The 21,033-nt window shown below is 48.7% G+C and overlaps 2 protein-coding genes across 11 annotated transcripts in view; one reads left to right on the top strand and one right to left on the bottom strand.

The window, feature by feature from the left end:
• Window positions 1–698: 698 nt before the first annotated feature.
• Gtpbp2 (GTP binding protein 2) lies at window positions 699–10,572 on the top strand. 8 transcript variants are annotated; one of them, XM_006244543.5, is made up of 13 exons: window positions 699–842; window positions 1,278–1,401; window positions 4,810–4,836; window positions 5,505–5,689; window positions 5,973–6,081; window positions 6,245–6,442; window positions 6,731–6,905; window positions 7,056–7,275; window positions 7,582–7,717; window positions 7,861–7,919; window positions 8,481–8,652; window positions 8,964–9,128; window positions 9,359–10,572. In XM_006244543.5, exons 2-13 carry the CDS (start codon window positions 1,297–1,299, stop codon window positions 9,533–9,535), a joined length of 1,728 nt encoding a protein of 575 aa, XP_006244605.1. In that variant the 5' UTR covers window positions 699–842; window positions 1,278–1,296; the 3' UTR covers window positions 9,536–10,572. The 8 variants fall into 8 exon arrangements, 7 of the variants coding, with proteins under 7 accessions (XP_006244605.1, XP_063123430.1, NP_001013243.2 ...); XM_063267360.1 differs by having other exon boundaries at window positions 699–846; NM_001013225.2 differs by lacking the exons at window positions 699–842; window positions 1,278–1,401 and adding an exon at window positions 2,535–2,829.
• A 955-nt stretch (window positions 10,573–11,527) lies between these two features.
• The window catches only part of Polh (DNA polymerase eta), a 34,648-nt gene continuing 25,142 nt past the window's right edge, over window positions 11,528–21,033 (bottom strand). For 2 of the 3 annotated variants that reach the window (XM_006244537.3, XM_039083534.2), the window contains 2 exons: window positions 17,027–17,196; window positions 11,528–14,024 (listed from right to left, as the gene is read on the bottom strand). In XM_006244537.3, the coding sequence (XP_006244599.1) occupies window positions 13,196–14,024; window positions 17,027–17,196 (999 nt within the window). In that variant the 3' untranslated portion in view covers window positions 11,528–13,195. The remainder of the gene's footprint in view (window positions 14,025–17,026; window positions 17,197–21,033) is intronic. The other variant, NM_001108204.1, reaches the window with a different exon arrangement.

Below are 21,033 nucleotides of genomic sequence, written 5' to 3'. Positions count from 1 at the left end.
CCAGTGGGAGAGTCTGTGCATGTCGAGCATGGAGGCTCTGGTATCAGTTGTTCAGTATAAATAAAACAAAATGAAACAAAACCAAACCAAAAATCAGGGCCAGGAAGGTGGCTTAGAGGGTAAAGGCATTTGCTGCCAAGTCTGGTGACCCAAATTCAAGTCAGGATAAATTATAAATTTCTGCACATTACCCTCTGACCTCCACATGTACATCATAGTTTACACACATGCACATAGATTAAATGTAAATTTATATATATATATATGTATATATATTTCATACTACGTGTATGTTTGCAATTGGAATTGTGGGCCTAAGTGTGGTGTTCTCGGAGGGCAGAAGAGGGTGCCGGTTTCCCCGGAGCTGGAATTACAAGCAAGGAAAAGTCACCCAACCTAGGTGCTGGGACCTGAACTCAGGGCCTCTGGAAGAGCAGCAAGAGCTCTTAACCACTGAACCATCTCGCTAGTCCCAAGCGTAAAAATTCTCTAAATCTTCTAAAAAAAAAAAAAAAAATACTGAGGTTGGCTTAAGGATGGCAGGCAGCCAAGAAAGCAGAGGGGAGGCTGCTCTAAGTCAGAGCACACGAAGGTGACATCACAAAATGCATATTCATACAAAGGCACCAGATGCAAAAGCAAGTGACTCACTACAAGCCAGGAAAACTATTTGCATGTGATGTGTATATAAGCACACTATATAAACATCCTATAGGCAGCCACCTTGTAAACAACCTGTCTAAGAAACTAGTCACCTATACCACCGCCATTCCCCAGGTCCCCGGTCTCCTGGCAGGCATCCTGTGACTTCGCTCCTCTGCCAGCCCTCACCACGTGTACCTGTAGGTAGGCCAGGTTGTTCAAGAATGGGTTCTATCGTGCCCCACCCCTTCTTAAAGGGAGGCATCCATTAAGGCGAATTGGGTGGGATGGCATTGTGTGTGACCGCTGGAAGATCTGTGGATAGTTTAAAAATAGTTATCGGTGGAGTGCAGTAGTTTCTGGCTGCTGAGAAGGCAGGGCTGTTTGTGGTGATAAAGCGTGGGTGTGGGTGGGGGTGGGGGTGTCTCTTCTTTTCTATTCCCATCCTTTGAGGTGTCTCACTGAGTTCTCTAGTCTCCGACTCTAAAAACTTTCTCTCCTGGCAATCCTGGCCTGGAGCTGTCCTCAGTCACACAGGGTAGCATTCAGAAAAGACACCTGCTTTCCTTCACCCGAGCCCCAGGTAAATGGCTGACTTGCAAGGCTTTTCAGGGTTTGGTTCTTTTGCTGTATAGCTGGTGTGGAAATTATCCAATGTGGACAGCAACTGCATGCTCAATAGACTCGTCTCCTTCAATGTGGAACTGTGAAGAAGTTATGGACTCAACCAGGTCTGAATGCCTGCAGAGTACACCAGAGGTAAGACAGTATTGGTGTTCCTACCTTACTGAGGAAAACTTTAAAAGTCTGGAGGCAAAGGCTGTTTTATTTCTTCACCTTGTTTGTGAAGAGAGGTGAGTGTGTGAGTCATAAGATAGCCACGGAGCTGAGATTTGAACCCTGGCGTCCTGACTCTTCGCCCAGCAATTCTGCTTCTCCACTCTCCGCCTTTGGTGCCCTGAACACTGTTACTGCGCTTCGCGAGTTCTAAGAGACAGGAGACTAGAAAGACAAGAAGGCTAGAAAGACGAATCAGCAATTCCCTGGGGCCCTAGTTTCTATTCCTGGCCACTTTCCCCGCCCCCTGGTGGTTGACGTAACTGGAACCCAGCTCCGCCCCAAGTAGGGGCCAGGCCCCTCCTCCGGGCAAGTTTAAAACCGAACTCTGTTTTTCGGGATTGGCTAAACTTCAAAACAAAGGGGAGGAGAGATACTTGCTGTAGGCATCTTCCAAACCTTAAGGCAGCCAGCTGGTTTATGGGTTCTGGACACGTGTCAGGCCACCGCGGTGCCTGGGGCTGCTAAAACCAAACCCCGGATTGTGCCAGTCAAGTAATAAAGCACTGACTATGGTGCAGGGGTGATATAATCATCGTCACAATAACAGCTCTAATTATGCTATAACTACCATCTGCCTCCGCCCTAGCTTTTGCCCTGACTCACTCGACAGCACTCAGCCGTCGGGGAAGAAACTGAGGCAGAGGTGGAGCCAGCAGTCCGTCAGGTCCAACCGCCCCGAATTTTAACTTGTTGTTGATCAGCGCCGAGAGGTCAAACCCAGTTTAATTCTGATATAAGCCCTTCATCTCCGGTGACTGGCCCTAATCTCAGGCCACAGGGTTTTCCTACTGCCCCTAGAAAAGAAACCGCTGGCAGTACGGGAAATTGGATGAAGACTACAACTCCCTTTAGTCTTTGCGCTCAAGGCGCGCGTGCTGCCTACGCCCCCGAAGCCACCTGTTGCTCTCGCATAGCGATGACTCTTGGGAATTGTAGTTCAAACTTGCATTCTTTAGCATTAAATATCATAGCCGCGGACTCGGTATCCCTTGATGCCCTGCGGCTTGTTCTGACGCGACTAGGAGGGCCAGGGAGGCAGGGGCGTGGCCTGCACTGGGCCACACCCCGCTCTCCTCCGGCTGGCCCGACGCGGCGGTGGCTGTAGGGGCGGTGGCAGTGGCGGGGGGGAGGGGTCGGGCGGGGGGCTGGTGGCAGCGGCGGATGGACTCGCGAGTATCGGAACTGTTCGGCGGCTGCTGCCGACCCGGAGGAGGCCCGGCCATGGGCGGAAACCTCAAAGCTCGGGGGGCTGGCGGTAGCAGCAGTTGCGGGGGCCCAAAGGGGAAGAAGAAGAACGGAAGGAACAGAGGAGGTAAAGCCAACAACCCTCCGTACCTGCCCCCAGAGGTGAGCACCTGAAAAGTGTCTGAGCCGTGGGGAACTACTCCTTCCGGTCCCCAAGACTCCCAAGGAGGCGGGAGAGAGACAATTAATCCCCCTTTCCGGTGTCAAGACACCAGGGAGGAAGGACTGGGAAAGAGAACCCCTCTTCCTGTTCCAGGACCCTTACAAAGCGGGAACGTCAAGGCTGGACGATCTTTTTCAGTGTCAGGACCTCGGGGAGGGACTGCCCCTTTCACCTCCATCACCTTTGGATAAGTGGGAACGGGGGATCCTTTCCCCCTGGGAAGAGCCGAGGATGTCTGAACCCTTACTTATGCTGGTAGTGGGGAAGGAACACTGTACTGGGAAAAGAGGGCAGAGTAACCAACGCTTTTCTAAACTTGATCCACAGGGAGAAGGGGAGTAGCTGGGACAAGAGCAATGTGTTCCTTTCCTACCCTTCAGTACCCACACACAAAACCAGAGATCAGTTAGACATAGCCCTCTGCCCTTTCCTTGTCCTGTGCAGAGTCCCCATGAACCCACTCTTGAGAGTCCTTAAGGTAGAGAAGACTACTTTCCTTCCTCTTAAAATAGTAGAACCCAGTTGTGCGGTAGTGGGCTTGCCTTTAAATCCCATCACTTGGCAGTCAGAGGCAGGGGGATCTCTGAGTTCAAGGCCAGCCTGGTCTAAGAAGCAAATTACAGGACAGCCAGGGCTACAGAGAGAGAAACTTTGTTTCGGAAAACAAAGATGAAGAACCCAAGGTGGGAAGGGCTTCAGTCAGTGATTGACTTCTATGTACCACAGCGGTACAGGTTGTTGTTCCTGTTTATAGAATTCCGATCAGCAGGTGAGGTGATAATTTGGCATTTCTTACAACCTAATGTTGCGGTCCTAGAACCACACTTTGAGAACCATTGGCCTAGATCCTGATTCTACCATCTTTAGAGTCAGCTATCCTAATATTCACCTCCAGCAAAAGAGTAAAAAGGTTTCTATGTTGATGGAAAAAGAGCTCCCACAGGTTCCCTGGTGCGGTTGACATTATGGATAAGGACACTTATGAGGACTTTAAAACCTCATGATAACCAAGAGGAAAATAAAATGGCCAGAGAGGAGGAAACGCAGGCAGACTACTGTTACATTAATTAATCTCATAACCTTTTGTCCAGGGGGTGGAGGATGGTGCAGGGCAGGTGTGTGTGGCGCACGGCCCAAACGGTGGCTTCTGCGCGAAGAGGTTATATGATGGTTTCCTGGTTTCACCTCAACTGAGGCATGAGAAGAGGATAAAAGCCACTTTGTGGAGTCTGTCCCTTAAGTTTCCTGGTTTGTTTGGGTAACTCCCAGCTTTGGAGTGCTGCTCCTCTCTTACCTGGGCCTCTTATCTTACAGGGCGTTTGTAGTGACCAGTGCTGAGTTCATGCTCTGGCTCTGTTCCAGAGTCACTGTAGCCCTCTTACACTTGATGGCATCAGCTGAGGGGGAGGGGCAAGAAGGAAGTCCTGTGTGCCGGATGGGTGTCAAAAGAAAGGCCTCAACAGGGGTTGGGGATTTAGCTCAGTGGTAGAGCGCTTGCCTAGGAAGCGCAAGGCCCTGGGTTCAGTCCCCAGCTCCAGAAAAAAAAAAAGAAGAAGAAAAGAAAGGCCTCAACAATCTGGATACAGAAAAAGAAACCAAAACCAAAAGCCCAGACCAAGCAGATGCTTTAGGCTGTTGGAGGGTGGGGGCAGAGAGGTGGTCTTGTGTCTAGGAAGGACAATGCTAAGATTTGGGATTCTGTTCTTAGATAAATGGGTGGTTTGCTGTGCCTTTACCGGCCTTTCCTCAGAGGCCACACTGGAGCTTAGTAGGCTCTGTCTTCCACTGCCTCTGGGCAGATTCAGCACTAGCAGGTGCCACACATACACCTGCTTTAAATGTCCGAGGTCCTTGGGAATTGCAGGGAAGTAGGGATTGGGTGTGGACAGGTATGGTAACTGCGTCCTGTTTCTTTTCAGGCTGAAGATGGAAACATCGAATACAAAGTGAGTCTTGCGTTGGGGAGGAGAAGGGAATGGAGTAGCTGCCCTGTCAGTGTGAGGTGATTTCTCTTACGTCCCTCCAACTTCACGATGCAGCTTCATGCTGCGTGGTATCATGGGGAGCTCTCTGAAGCCTCTGTGTCGGGAAAGAATCGCTGCTAGTGTGACTGGGGGAAGGGTTGGTTGGTTTAAGATTTTTAATTGGGGTGGTGGTGATAGACAGGCTTTCCCTGTAGTCTTGACTGTCTTGGAACTCACTCCTTAGACCAGGTTGGCCTCAAATTCACAGAGATCCACCTGCCTCTGCCTCCCAAGTGCTGGGATTAAAGACATGTACCTCCCACTGCCAGGATAAAACTTAATTTTTAAGTATGTGCTTTTGAGTACAGGTCCCTTTAGAGGCCAGAGTAGGGTGTCCGATTTCCCTGAAGCTGACTCTTAAGGAAGTTGTCAGCTGTCTGACCTGAGTGCTGGGAACCGAACTTGGGTCCTCTGTGAGAGCACTATGCATTCCTAACTAATGACTGAGCCAACTCTTCATGCCACGGAGGGCAAGGGTTGTAAGTGGACACAGTTGCTGGTTATCATAGCAGGACAGGAAGGGACCACATCTGAGGTTTGGGAGGAACAACCCTGATTTCTTCGTCTCATGGTACCACATCTGTCCTAAGCTGAAGCTGGTGAACCCATCTCAGTACCGCTTTGAGCACTTGGTGACGCAAATGAAGTGGCGGCTCCAGGAGGGACGCGGTGAGGCTGTCTACCAGATTGGGGTAGAGGACAATGGGCTGCTGGTGGGGCTGGCTGAGGAGGAGATGCGGGCTTCCCTCAAGACCCTGCACCGGATGGCAGAGAAGTATGCTTCCTCCTCCCCTCCCCCAGCCTTAGGGAGGGCTCATGCATACCTAGCCAGCCAGGTCCAAAAGGAGTCCAGTCATTGCTCTCCTCTCCCCACTGTGCCTGGGCTCCCCACTCCCCTTGATTGAAGATGCTTGTTTCAAAAGCAGTGATGGCAGCAGAAGGGGTGGGGCCGGGGAAGCGTAGATTGCAAGGTGGTATGAAGTAGAGCAGGTTGTCAGGAGCTCTGTGGTCCAGAGCTAGTCATGTGAAATATGGCAGCTGTGGCTTCTCTGTGACAGGGTTGGGGCAGACATCACTGTTCTTCGGGAGCGAGAGGTGGATTATGACAGCGACATGCCCCGGAAGATCACGGAGGTGCTTGTCCGAAAGGTCCCCGACAACCAACAGGTGAGCACAGGAAGACACCTGGAGCCCTCACTCCCATTGAAGGCTCTGCTGTTAGCTTTTCACTGTCCTGGGGTCCTGAGGGCTCTTCAGGGGGCATCGGCACCTTCCACCTCCAGTGCGAGGCAAAGTGCTGGAGACCTCACCTCTGCCAATTCCTTCCCAGTTCCTCGATCTCCGTGTGGCCGTCCTAGGGAATGTGGACTCCGGGAAGTCAACCTTGCTTGGAGTCCTGACCCAAGGAGAGCTAGACAACGGGCGGGGCCGGGCCCGACTCAACCTTTTCCGCCACCTGCATGAGATTCAGTCTGGACGAACCTCCAGCATCAGCTTTGAGATCCTGGGCTTTAACAGCAAGGGAGAGGTGCATGGGCTCAGCGGGGCTCGGCGGGACCCAGCGGGCCAGGCTCTTGAGGGCTGGTGGAGGTGAAGGACTGAGGCAGGGGCGGGGTGTGGAGACCTTTTGGAGCCGCCTGAGGGCACTGTGAACACCTCTCTCCCTCTAAAAAGCCAAGTGAGAATCCACGGAGTTAAATAGAAAATGGGCTAAAGGTTACAAGATGGGGACTCCCTAGGACTAGACTAGGGCCTGATGACTCCTGAAGGGTTGGGGAGGTGCACAGGGACACTGAGCGCCCTGGCCCTGGGCTAGGTGGTGAATTACAGCGACTCACGGACTGCAGAAGAGATCTGCGAGAGCAGCTCCAAGATGATCACCTTCATCGACCTGGCGGGCCACCATAAATACCTGCACACCACCATCTTTGGCCTCACCTCCTACTGCCCCGACTGTGCCCTGCTCCTCGTCAGTGCCAACACTGGAATCGGTACGCAACACTGAGCAGAGGGCAGGCAGGGCAAAGGGAGGAGCTGACTCTCCTGCCTGAGCCCCCTCAGAGCTGGGAGCAGCACCAACTCTTCCTTTTCCTTCCTCCCAAATTCTCTCTCCTGCCACCTGCCTCCTTTCTGTGAGGCAGCTGGCACCACACGGGAACATCTGGGGCTGGCCTTGGCCCTGAAAGTGCCCTTCTTCATCGTGGTCAGTAAAGTGGACCTGTGTGCTAAGACCACAGTGGAGAGGACAGTACGCCAGCTGGAGCGGGTCCTCAAGCAGCCTGGCTGCCACAAGGTCCCCATGCTGGTCACCTCTGAGGATGATGCTGTCACTGCTGCCCAGCAGTTTGCCCAGTCACCCAAGTGAGCCTGCCTCTCACCCTAAAGCCTTAGTGGACAGGGAAGGCTACCTCAGGGTCCAGGAGCGTAGTGCCCCATGTCTAGGGCCAGGCCCACTATAGTTTAGTTCTTGGCTTTTCTTAGTTTGGGATTGTGGGAGGGAGCTAACCTGGGCTTTGTTGATGCCTGGAACCTTCAAGACATTAGCTGTCCATTTTCCCTGGCTTGCTCACAGTCAGAAAGGGGCTCTCTGCTCACTTTTTCCTGGGTGGGCCTCTGGCTACTGCTTCCCGTCAAGACTGTTTCATCCATGCATTTGTCTCTCCACAGTGTCACCCCTATATTTACACTGTCCAGTGTGTCCGGAGAGAGTCTGGACCTTCTTAAAGTCTTCCTGAATATCCTGCCGCCACTCACCAACAGCAAAGAGCAGGAGGAACTCATGCAGCAGCTGACAGAATTCCAGGTGGTTGGTCCGACAAACAGAAGGCGGGGGTGGGGTAGGGTGGGGGCGTGGTGGGTAGGCCCAGCTTCTGACAGGCTGAGCACATTTATAAAGGTTGGGGGCAAGCCTGGGGGCAGGACACTGACAGTTTTCTTTGGCTCTAGGTGGATGAGATCTACACAGTCCCAGAGGTGGGGACCGTGGTTGGAGGGACACTATCCAGGTGACTGCTTCTTTGCTACCCAGTCTGCCCAGCCCTCACTTGTTTCACTTGTTACTGGAGACCCCTTGCATGAAGGAGCCCCTGGGGTTGAACTGTGCTAATCCACGAGATGCACTTGTTTGCCTCCCACTCAGAGCCGGAGGAAGCTCAGCACTCCTGGCTTACGAGGGCTGAAATGGATACTGCTGCTCCAGGCCCCTAGGGCATATGGGTCTTGGGGCTGTAGGGAGAAACTGCATTCAGCTGATGTCTCAAAGCAGGGAAATGAGGAAGAGACTCTTAATGAACCACAGGGTGAAACCTAAGGGTAGAACTGTTCCTTTAGGGACGTGGTGTTAGCCAAACCACAGGTATGCCTCTGCCAGCCGTTACTGCTGGCCTTCAGAATCTGAATGCTAGGCTGGAAAACACAGTCACCTCCCTACTTCCAAGCTGGAATTTGGGCTCCTTTGCCCCAATTCAAGGGACATAAGCCCAGAAGGGCAGGAGTGTTTTGAGTGACCTTGGCGAAGAAGTCAGAGGGACCTATGCTGACACTGCCACCTGCTGTCTGGGCTGCAGTGGCATCTGCCGTGAGGGGGACCAGCTGGTGGTGGGCCCGACAGATGACGGCTGCTTCTTGGAGCTGAGAGTTTGCAGCATCCAGCGCAACCGCTCTGCCTGCCGTGTGCTTCGAGCTGGCCAGGCGGCTACGCTAGCCCTTGGAGACTTTGACCGTGCACTGCTGCGCAAGGTGAGGTGGACAAGTGGGTGGAAAGGGAACACAAGAAGCATCTGGAAGACTGGCTACTGAGCGAAGATGCAGAAACTCAAGGAAGCATGGTCTCTACCTCAGTAGTGTAGGCCTGTTATATAGACTACTGAAAGGGCTTGGGATGGTCAAAACACAGGTCCTTAAATTCCCATAGTGCCCTCCTCTCCCAGGCCTTTCTTAGGAGGTGTGTGGAAGAAAAGGGAATCTGGGAGTTCTAAAGGGTACAGAGTGACTAGAAAGAGTCTAACATGAGGTTTGCCCTTCGTGAACCTGGGCCTATTCCTCCCCAGGGCATGGTGATGGTAAGCCCTGAGATGAACCCCACCATTTGCTCCGTGTTCGAGGCAGAGATAGTCCTACTGTTCCATGCCACCACTTTCCGGCGGGGATTCCAGGTGACAGTACACGTGGGCAACGTACGTCAGACAGCAGTGGTGGAAAAGATCCATGCAAAGGTGAGAGGGACCCAGCCACGCTCCCTTTCTTCAGGGAAAGTCTGTATTCTGACTCCATACAGGAGGAAAGCCTAACATCAGACCTGCTGAGATCCCCTGATCACATAGAGGGAGCAAAGCTCCCCTAGGGTGGGAAGCAGCCCGCCTGGGGGCCTCACAGGTCAAGAGTCAAGGTTGACAGAATGGGATGGGAGGCACTCGCCAGGGCCGTGACCACTTTTCTCCTGAAGGACAAGCTGCGGACAGGGGAGAAGGCAGTGGTACGTTTCCGTTTCCTGAAACACCCAGAATACCTGAAGGTGGGCGCCAAACTGCTGTTCCGGGAGGGTGTTACCAAGGGCATCGGTCATGTCACGGATGTACAAGCCATCGCAGCAGGAGAAGCCCAGGCCAGCATGGGCTTCTGAGTCCTCAAAACAGCTCTACTGCTGTTCCTACAATACATAAGGTGACTTCCGGCCATGCTGCCCACTGTTGGCGGCTCTGTGTGTTAATAGGCTAGGGAGAGGAATGTCTGCTGCCACTGCTGCCTGCCACACTTCTGGAGAGGTGTCAAGTTTGGTGTGGCCAGGGTGGGCAGGCCTGAGGGAGAAGACACTTCAGGCAGTGCTCAGCAGCCGTGTGCCCCCTGGTTGGTTCATTAAGCCTGGCAGCTGCACAGTCTTGTCTACTGGAGGGAGCAGAACATAGCCATCTTGGCTCACCATCAGGACTGGGCATGACTCACCAGTGTGGTCTCTGCACTTCAGGAATTGTCAACAACTGGGGTGGACCTTGACAGCACTTCTTTTTTATACCTCTTCTCAAGGCCACGTAAGTTACCTATCTCTACCTGACTATGGATAACAGACAGTGCTCCTAGCCATCCGGTGGACCCAGGGACTGAAGAGATGGCACAGAGACCGTGAACGACTGTGCTCCTACCCTGTGTTGATCCTGATGCATATTCCTGCTCCGTTTCCTTCTCTCAAGGGCCATTTCCCCAGACCCTCCTGTCATAGGCCCCACTTGGTGCTATTTGTGGTGCTGGCTCAGGCGTGGGGTTGCCAGGCTAAGACTTGGCCCACCAAAGGCCAGCTGCATGTCAGTTTCTCCCCCCCCCCCAGTTATGCTGGCTTCCGTGCTACATCAAATAGTGTGGTAGCCACAGGACCTAATGCAGTTTGTGCATCCTGGGGTCCTCATCCCCAACCCTGCTCTTAACCTAAAATTTTCTTGTTTTAGTATTTTGTAGTGACCACCCCTTCCCTCTGTTGCCGGGAACCAGGAGGAAAGGGAAGGATGTCCTATTTCCTGTTCTAGGCATGGACTCCTCCTTACCTTTGTTAGCATCCTGGGTTCCCGTGAACTCAGGGATTTGTTGAAGATTCTCTGCATATATATATATATGTATATATATTTAAATACACATATATATTGTACAGAATAAAAATGTTTTATTGGACAGTGTGCTTATGCTTAAGACACAGGCTCAACCTCCAAGGCTAGATTCTTGTCAGGATTAGAAGCAAGTGACACCCTTCCACTGAACTCTGAATAATTGGGATAGAAGCCATCTGTTATCTCATTGGCTGTTCTTGTCCTCTCCCATAGGCTCTGTGTTGTGTGTGCTCTGACGTGTTTTGCATCATTCTTTGAGCAGAGCATAAGGTGAAAAGGCCTTAACCAAGTTATGGACCTGTCAGTGGTAACAGTGAGAACACTCTCCTCATTTTTCATTTAGAGCCTAGATTCTTGAGGTACCCAGGGCCACTTTAGCCTCAGTCTTTTCTATTTCTGTGTTCAGAATATAATACATTTTGGAGTCCAGGGCATTGTACGTCCTCAGACACCAACTGAGCTCTATTCCCAGGCTTTCTGACTGTCCCATATCAAATACGGTCTAAGGCTAATAATGTCTGGTGCAGAAGTAGTAGGGACTCTGTCCTGAGTACTGATCCTGGCAAAACAAATGAAACATGGTCCAAGGCTGTGTAGCATTTGGCCTTCAGAGCCTTTTTTGATTTTGAGTCTAGCCCAGGCTGGACACAAACTTGCCATGTAATTGAGGATGACTTTTTGCTCAGTCCTATGTAGCTCTCCAATGGTGCAGTTGTGGGCATCATGTCTGCCTTTATACCATACACACCAAGGCCAAACCCAGGCCTTTCTGAACTTTAGGAACCAACTGAGCTATGGCCCCAGCCCTAGTTTTAGTACTTTTTTTTTTTTTTTAATCCTTTTTTCCGGAGCTGAGGAACGAACCCAGGGCCAAGCAAGCGCTCTACCACTGAGTTAAATCCCCAACCCCTAGTTTTAGTACTTTTACACAGGCTTTTGGCTATACAGTGGTCCTCCCACCTCAGCCTTCTCCTTTAGTTAGGATTACAGGTACATATGTGCCACCATATCTGACACAGTTTTTAAAAAACAGTCTTTATTAAAGGTGCACTTTTAATTCTGTCATTTGAAGCAGAACTCTGTGAACTCAAGGCCAGTCTGGTCTACAAAGCAAGTTCTAGGACAGCCAGGACACAGAGAAACCCCATCCCTGCGAAACAAAAAATACCATTGGTTTAATTATTAAAAAGCCTGTGGGTAAAGCTTTTATTAGGGGCATTGAGCATTGAGGAAGGCAAGGTCACCTTTCCCAGCACTGTTTACAGCACTGCCCCGTAGGCTGTGCAATAGGGGCAGCTCTGCCCATAAACAAGGTACACTGCTGCCTGTGCCCGCCCTGGTCACTAGCCACCCCTGCCTGACTCTCCAACCTATCTCTAAGGATCTGTGTATAAGACACCTGAGTTTCTGCTACAGTGCTTCTCTTTGGAGACAAGGTCTCATTGTCTTGCCCAAGGTGGCCTGGAATTTAATTCCAGATCTGCCTGCCTCCATCTCCAGAATTCTAGGAGTACCATGGTCACATCTGGCTTGTTACTTTTCTCTTTTTCAAAGTCATGCTAGGCAAGTACTGTACCACTAATCGTGTCCCTCATGCAGGCCAGGCTGTCTCACCAAGGATGATTTTAACTCCGGAATGACTTCCCTTTCTCGACCCTTTAAACTGTTGGGATTACAAACATGTACCAAACACCTGATAACACTACTTTTCAACTCCTAGACTGTGACAGTGGCATGCGGTGGTGGCATGCACCTACCATCCCAGCACACAGGAGGATCATAGATGTGACAGCAGTCTAGCCTACCCATCCCAAAATGTCAGAAAAAACACTGGTAAGCACTTTACATTAATAGAACATCTAGGGGAGTAAAATATTCAAGTCAGGCCCTCAGAGTACATTCTTGTTGTCTCTATGGGCAGGTAGATCTATAGTTTTTTATTACACACATTCAAACAACATCAAGAACATATTCCATGTAATGCACTGCAGGAGTTCTTGCCGTTAAGAAACTATAAATCTAGGAAGAAGCTACACACTAAGATCCAAGGCAAGGATGGTTCCTCCTAACCACTGAATCTCATCTTAGAGACCCAATTACTGAGTAAGTTGATTTGTATTTATGTAGGGGAGATGTGTGTGCTACTTTCCTACCCATTAAACCTACTACCTGATTCATACATAATTCAGTCATGTAATTTATCAGAGAGGCCTAAGAGATTTAATCCCAAGGCCTGCATGGCTGAGGAAGACTGCTGAATCCGTTGCTTCAGCCATTAGTACTTGCCCATCTTGATAGTCCTTACTTTAAACTGGGAAGTGAACATGGGGCCCCGCACATGCTGTCCTAAACAAGTGAGCCATATGTCCAGCCCCATTTTTCCCCTTTTCTGTTTCAATCTTTTGCGTTACACCCCTAAATATATGATGTTTAGTCCTTAGTCAATATTATAGGGAGGAAAGTGCGATAGCTCGAAGCTGAGGGAGTTTGCCATGGTCCCTTATACCTTTTATGACACTGTATCTCCCTAAAGATTAAAAACGTTTTGATCAGCAACAGGATCAGAATCCCATTGGAAAAAAGAAAAAAATAATGTATTAAAATTTCATAGTTCCCTTGAGTAACCAACGTGGTTCCATCTCTTAGAAATAAAACAGTAAAGTTCTCCTGCAAGCCCGAGGGCAGCACTAATGTGTCAATGGCTTAAAAAATGATTCCAGTGTCTGCATGCCGTGGGGCCTAAGGCGTTTATTACTGGAAGCCAAAGGACTCTTGGGATTTCTTTTGCCCTGAGGAGACACGGGGACAGCCTGGGGTTTTGAAGTACAAGGCTGCAAAAAAGACTTCTGCAACTCCAGTGCAAAATGGTAGTCCAGGTGCTCTGGCATGTCCCATACTGGGACCAGGGAGTCACACTTCTCACACAGCACTTGGTCCTCAGCTGCCCTTTGGGTCATCTCCTGCGAGTTGTAAGCTAAAGAACTGTTCCCAGCCACATTCACTTCTGTAGAAACTGCTTTAGAGGATACCGGCTTGCACACTTCTTCACAAGAAGCACGGCTGTCTGCACGGTCTGTGGGGAGACGGCTTGGTTGCACTGCAGAGCTGGCCTGTGGAGGGCATGGAGCTGCAGCATTGCTCAGCTCTGTGTGCTGTAGCAGCAGACTCTTCTGCTTGAAGAAAGACTTAGTTCCTGGGCTTCCGCTGGTTTGGAACAGAAGGGAAGGCTTGGATGATGACTTCTCCACGGCCACCTTAGGAGGTACAAAGGAAGTCTCTCTCATTCTCTGCCTCTTGGCAGCCTTTTGAAAAAAAGACTCTAGGGATGTGGCTGCCTCTTTAGAGGTGGGTGCAGCCGGGCCAGGTTCCTGAGTCCTGGTCCCCGAGCTGGCAGCTGGCACCTTTGGCTGACAACCGGAGTCACTGCTCAGGAATACAGTGATATCCGTGCAGGCTGGAGGGGCGGAAGCAGAGAACTTGGTAGCACAGAGGAAGAGCATTGTGAGAGGAGGGGACCTGTGTACAAAGGAAGAACAAGGAAGTTACTGTCATTGTTTCAAGAGCTCAGATTCAATTAATAGATTACAATTCTGGTTCTATCATGAAAGGAAATTGTTCTTTTTTTTTTTAATAATTTTTTAAAGACTTTTCATTTATTTTAGGTGAGTCCACTGTAGCTGTCTTCAGACACACCAGAAGAGGGCATCGGATCCCATTACAGATGGTTGGGAGCCACCATGTGGTTGCTGGGAATTGAACTCAGGACCTCTGGAAGAGCAGTCAGTGCTCTTAACCACTGAGCCATCTCTCCAGCCCCTAGGAAATTGTTCTTATTGCAGCGTTTCACAGCCATTAGTGTGTATCATGTTAATATAAAGTAAGTGGACTGGGATAACAGAATTTGAGTGTCTAGCAGGTTCCTGGCTTAGGGTGGGGCAGCACTCTCTCTCACTACTAAGTGCTAGATCACTGAGAGGACCCATTAGCACAGGTTGCTGTAATTAGGAGATGGGGCAACAGACTTTGGGTTTGTTTTTTGTTTTCTGAGACAGCGTCTCACTGTGTAACTCTAGCTAGCCTGGCACTATGTGGAGCAACTTGTCTCCTGAGTTCTGGGACTAAAGCTATGCCCATCACACCTAGCTTGGGGCCACACAAATGTTATTCAAGGCAACACTTGAGGTCATTCCCAGCTACATAAAAAAGCTTGCCAGCCAGTTGGTCCTGTGGGTGAAGGTACTTGCCACCAAGCTAGGTGGCCCGAATCTGGTTTGTAAGACCAACTCAGAGATTTCACATGTATACACAAAATTAGTGAAAAAAATTCCAATCTTAATCCACGATTATGGAATTTTTCAAGTTAAAATTTCCTATCAAGATTTTGGTTTCAAATCTCAGTCTTAGAAACTTCAGGCAGTGGTGGCTACACAGGGACACTCTTCTCAAAAACAAAGAAATAAACAAAACAAAACAAAAAACCCTCTCCTCACCCCACCTTTAAAAACAGTTCATTATGTATTTCTCTGCACTGAGCTTCAGAATATAAAACATGCTTTTATACACAGGTTAGTTCTTCAGTCAGATAAAAGCAAGTGCTGTTTTTAAGTTACTGTGAGTTGAATATGGTGACACATGCCTGAAATCCAGTACTAGAGCCAAGGTGGAAAGATGAGTTCAAGGCCAGCCTAAGCTCCACAGCAAGACACTGCCCCAAACAGCAGAAGAAAATGTTGGCACTGTCCTCCTCAGGATTTATACTTTGTACATTATACATAGACAATGCCAGTGGTCCTGTAATGGCTTTCAAATAAGGATCCATGTAAATGCAGCACATGGTTATCACTTGATCCTGTGTAACAATGTTTGTGGACTGCTAACAGCTCTGTAGACGGCCAGTATATCTAGAAAGGCAGTACTTTAGGTGAGCTGAGCATTTTTTTTTTTTTTTTTTTTGAGCTGGGGACCGAACCCAGGACCTTGCGGTTGCTAGGCAAGCGCTCTACCACTGAGCTAAATCCCCAACCGAGCTGAGCATTTTTATAATCTTCAGTGACAAGGTTATATTCTGACATGATGAATTTAGAATATCCTTTGGTTTTCTGAAACAAGATCTTGCTACGTAGCCAAGGATGACTTTGAATTCTGATCCATCAAGACTGGCTTGAAAATAGGAGGAGGATGGGGTGAGGAACTGGGGATAGAACTCAGGACCTTGACTCAGGCTGAGGGCTGAGGGAGGTGCTTGCCTCCTCTGCATAAAGCCGTGGGTTTGGTCCCAAGTAACTCACAAGCCAGGCAGTGATGGTCTGGGCTGGGATCTCTGCACTTGGGAGACAGAGGCAGGAGGACCAGAAGTACAGAGACATCTGTGGCTACACTGCCTGGAATACAGGAGTCCCTATCTTTATACAGGAGTCCCTATCTTTTTTTTTTTTTTTTTTTTGGTTCTTTTTTTCGGAGCTGGGGACCGAACCCAGGGCCTTGCGCTTCCTAGGCAAGCGCTCTACCACTGAGCTAAATCCCCAACCCCAGGAGTCCCTATCTTAAAAACATCTATGATGATGATGTCAGGACAGAAGAATAAACATGATTCAAAATGGCTTCATCATGCCAGGGCCATGCTTCATGCCCAACAGAGGTGAAACTCATATAGAACTTATAAAGAGGAGCTAGAGCACAGCTCGGCAGTAGACGAGAGCATGGCTTCTGTGTCTAGCTGCATAGAGAGACTTGGTCTAAAAGAAGACATTTAACACCAACAACAAATTTAGTAAGCAAAAATTGAGGCTTTATTCTAGTGCCTCTTTAGATAAAATACAAACACATACTAAACATCTACTAAGCATAGGACAATGAGTTGGATACACAGAGCCTAGGCTATAGGAAAAATTTCTGAATAAAAATCATGAAAGATGCTTCAGACAGAATCAAGTCATTTAAGAAGTTCTAAGTGATAAATCTTAAAAAAAAAAAAAAAAAAAAAAAAACTACTTATGGGCTGGAGAGATGGCTCAGTGGTTAAGAGCACCCGACTACTCTTCCAGAGGTCCTGAGTTCAATTCCCAGCAACCACATGGTGGCTCACAACCATCTGTAAAGAGATCCGATGCCCTCTTCTGGTGTGTCTGAAGACAGCTAAAGTGTACTTATATGTAATAAATGAATACATCTTTAAAAAAAAAAGTTCTAAGTGTGTTAGTCCCCAAGCGCAGGCAGTCATTTCCCGGAATACGGTAAGCTGCTACGAGGAACGGTGCTGCTTCATGTTGTCTTCTGGCTACTAATGCACCCTTGGGTGCCAAATGCACCACATGTAGGGAAAACAAAGCAAAACAAACAACCTGCAGCTGACCCCTGCCCTCACAGGGTTTTCTGAGCATACTTGCCTGTCCTGCATCTCACTTTATAGACCAGGCTGGCCTTGAACTCACAGAGATCTGCCTACATCTGCCGCCTCCCAAGCAGTGTGACTAAAGGTCGGGTCACCACTGCCCAGTACCGCCCCGCCCCCTTCTCACCACTCAGTCTGGACTCCAGATGTGTTACAGTTCCTGATAGTAGCAAATGCGTCCTGGCTCATCTTGTGAGCGTCATAGCGAGTGAGGGCACAGCACCGACGCAGGCTGCTGAGACGCTTGTCTCCTTCAACACGAATACTGACGACCAACTGAGTGGCCACCCTGCCATTCTGTGGAGAGAGAAGAATTGAGGCCAGAAGTAGCCACTAAGAGCATGTTCAGAGGAATAGAATGATTTGGAAACTCAGCTAAAAAGCTAGGCATGGCGTTCAGCTCCTTTAATCCCAGCACTGGGGAGGGAGGTGGAGGCAGACGCATCTCTGCGTTTAAAGTCACCCTGGTCTACACACCAAGTTCCAGGTAAGTCAGGGCTGCATAGTAAGATCGGATCTTAAAAAAAAAAAAAAAACCTAAACAAAAAGGAAATATTTATTCTAGTACCTATTTATATGAAATACAAATGTATACTAAATACATGTAAGCACAAGACACTGGGTCCAGTGTCTTATAAGGGATAGAGCCTAGGCTATAGTAAAAATTCCTGAATAAAAATCTACAGGCCAAACAGTGGTGACACACACCTTTAATTCCAACACTCAGAAGGCAGAGACAGGTGGATCTCTGTGAGTTTGAAACTAGCCCGGTCTACAAAGCCAAGGCTGCACAGAGAAACCTTGTTTTTAAAAGAAATCTGATACAGGATATCACAAAACAAATTGTGCTATTTCTAGTTATAAGAAGCATATATGGGGCTGGAGAGATGGCTCAGTGGTTTTTTGTTTTGTTTTTAAAGCAGCATATATGAGATCATGGATTTGATCCCCAGCATAAGAAAAAAGAGGATAGAATTTGGGTGATGAATTACCAGAATATTAAAACATATTCTGGGGATGTAACTTAGTCTGTAAAGTGCTTGCCTAGCATGTGAGCCTTGCGTTTGAACATATAAGCCAGGCATGGTGGCCCATGAGGAGGGAGAAGTCATCAATTACAGATAGCTAAGCTTGAGGCTAGCCCGAGATCCATGAGCCACTGGCTTACTATTTAAGAAGCAAACAAAGACACCTAAAAGTATTTTGACAGGTAATGGGGACAGGATAGAATAAATATATTTGAGACATTCCTTGATGGTTTTCATGACAAATGACTATGACACTGAAAAACAAGCCAGGAAAATGTCTGAAATCTAGGATGTTAAGAATTCTAACAGTTCTCAGTGAGCTTACTCTTCTACCTAGATTCTTTTTTTTTTTTTTTTTCCCAGAGCTGGGGACCGAACCCAGGGCCTTACGCTTGCTAGGCAAGCGCTCTACCACTGAGCTAAATCCCCAACCCCCTAGATTCTTATTCTTAAAACAGCTGACTCTTGTGGTAGTACTTTTCCCAGCCATCTGTAGACGACAGTGTAGAATACCTCTAGAGACAGCAAGCACTGACTCCAGGCAAGTAGAAGCATCTGAATGCTACACTCAGTAAACATTAGGCAGAGTATATCCCGTAAAAAGTCAGTTTGTGCTGGTTTGAATATGCTTGGTTCAGGGAGGGGCATTAGGAGGAGGTGTGGCCATTGTGGGTGTGGGCTTTGAGACCCTCCTCCTAGCTGCCTAGAAGAGCCAGTCCTCTCCTGGTTCCCTTCGGATCAAGATGTAGAACTCTCAGCAACTATTCCAGTGCCATGCCTGCCTGGATGCTGCCATGCTCCCACCTTGATAATAATGGGCTGAACCTCTGCCTGTAAGCCATTCCCGATTAAATGTCCTTTATAAGAGTTGCCTTGGTCATGGTGTCTCTTCACAGCAATGAAAACCCTAAGACAGACTCCTTTTCAAAGTCAAAAGATACTAGTAAGTACATCCAAAAGTTATGAGTTAAGAGCACAATTGGGTGTGGGGGTGATTATAAGACATTTGTAGAGGTTTGCATTTTGATTTCTTTTTTATTTTATTTTTTTCATTAAGTATCTTATATGCATGTTTGTGTGAGGCTATCAGAAGCCCTGGAACTGGAGTTAGACAGGAGTGAGCTGCTATGTGGGTGGGGGAATTGAATCTGGGTCCCCTAAAAAAGCAGCCAGTGCTAAATACTGAGTATTTAGAAAAATACTCATGCGCGTGTAACTGCTCCCTATGGTAGGGCCTCTCCCTGGGCTGCAGCTTGCTGCTTTTCCTTAGCCAACTAGCAGTCTCCCAGCCTCAGCCACTCTCCTGTCCCAGCCGCTCACAGAACTAGAGAATAAGGGCAAAAAATAGCAGTTCTCCAGAAAAGATGTACACATGGCCAGTAAACCACATGGTGATTTGTCTAGCTATCAAAATGTCAGTGTTAAATACTATAGAGAATAAAACTGGAACGACAAAGAGAAGAGCAGCATGCCCCAAACACAGGGGGATGTTTGTGCTTCATTAAAAAGAAAAACAAGGCCTGGAGAGATGGCTCAGAGGTTAAGAGCACAGACTGCTCTTCCAGAGGTCCTGAGTTCAATTCCCAGCAACCACATGGTGGCTCACAACCATCTGATGCCCTCTTCTGGTGTGTCTGAAGACAGAGTGTACTCATATAAATAAAATCTTTTTTAAAAAAAGAAGAAAAACAAATTGGAAAACAAAGCTTATGTTCAGCTCAAGAGCCGCCTCAGTGGGAGAGTGCACAGAAATCTTGCAGAGGACAGAGTTCAGTTCCCAGCACCCACATCAAGTGGCTTCCAACTCCCTTGACTCAGCTCTCTTCACCTCTGCAGACACCTGCTCTCAGATGCCTATGTAGCTGCTTGTATTACGAATGCTAATCACGTTCCCTAAAACTATTTGCACAAGAAGGTTGGCAAGGAGTTTCTGGGACCCTGACCCGAGTTGGTTCTGATTGGTAAATAAAGATGCCAACAGCCAATAGCTGGGGAGGACAGGCAGAGGCGGGATTTAGGATCCCTGGGCTTGGGACCAGGAAGAGAAAGAGGAAGGAGAGAGAAGCCCTGCAGGGAGAGTGTGAAGGAGAGGAGAGACCCCATGCCTGAGAAGAGTGCAGGACAGAGAGGCATGGCCGCCATGTGAAGAAGCCAGGATGGCACAGCCTAGAGGGCTGCTCAACTGGGTTAGAACATAGAATCAGTAAGTGGTAACGTGGAGGTAAGGTTCTAGCAGCACTGGAAGCTAGGTCGTCACCCAGCTATTCTGCTGACTAAGGCCTATTAAATATAAAAGCTGTGTGCCTTTCGTTTGGGAACATAAACTATTGAAGTGGGTATCAAACCCATGCTGGGATTTATTAATAATATTTAATTCAATCATCTGTGTTAGTCTCCCTCGCTCACGCTGAGAGCAGGGTATAAAATGATGAGACGCTACAGGAAGCAGTGTGCCAAATTTTTCAAAGTGTTGAGCATCATTACCATGACGCAGAATTGTGCTCCTAGGATGAAAACGTGGAATGTTAGCATTACTGATAATGGCCCAGAGTAGAAATAACCCCAATATCCATTTACTAATAATGACTTTAATAACTGACGTGCTATAGTACAGGTGAGCTCAGTGAAAGAACCGCACACTGCGTGATTCAGTTGCAGGGATATCTAGGGACTTCGTTTGTGAGGTATGTTTAAGTCCTGCTTAGCTGCTCATGTAATATGGGATGAAAGGTCAGCGCCATCACGCTAAAAGGATGCCGGGAACTACAGGAGACGAGTAGGGAGGAAATGGAGAGTGACTGCTAATGGCACAGAATTTCTCTGGGGAGTAAATGAACATCTTCTCGGGCTAACTGTAAAGCTGGGTGTGGTGGCACACACCTGTAGTCGCAGCACTCAAGAAGCAGGTGCAGACAGATGTCTGTCAGTTCAAGGTAGCTCGGTCTATGTAATGTTTCATCCAGACCAACCAGGAATACAGTGAGGGCCTGTCTCAAAAATTACACTAAAAACAAACAAGCAAACAAACAGCTGGGTAGTGGTGCTGCACACCATTAGTCCCAGCATGCAAGGGCAGAGGCGGGCAAATCTCTGAGCTCCAGGCCAG

Source organism: Rattus norvegicus, chromosome 9 (assembly GCF_036323735.1).
Source record: "Rattus norvegicus strain BN/NHsdMcwi chromosome 9, GRCr8, whole genome shotgun sequence".
NCBI lineage: Eukaryota > Metazoa > Chordata > Mammalia > Rodentia > Muridae > Rattus > Rattus norvegicus.
Note: the sequence above shows the minus strand (reverse complement) of the source record. Positions and strands in the feature narration are given on the sequence as shown.

Coding starts and splice junctions, on each gene's coding strand:
- Gtpbp2 (NM_001013225.2), top strand. CDS start 2,644: ATGGACTCGCGAGTATCGGAACTGTTCGGCGGCTGCTGCCGACCCGGA. Junction 4,837..5,504: donor ATGGAAACATCGAATACAAA/GTGAGTCTTGCG, acceptor ATCTGTCCTAAG/CTGAAGCTGGTGAACCCATC. Junction 9,129..9,358: donor TGGAAAAGATCCATGCAAAG/GTGAGAGGGACC, acceptor TTTCTCCTGAAG/GACAAGCTGCGGACAGGGGA.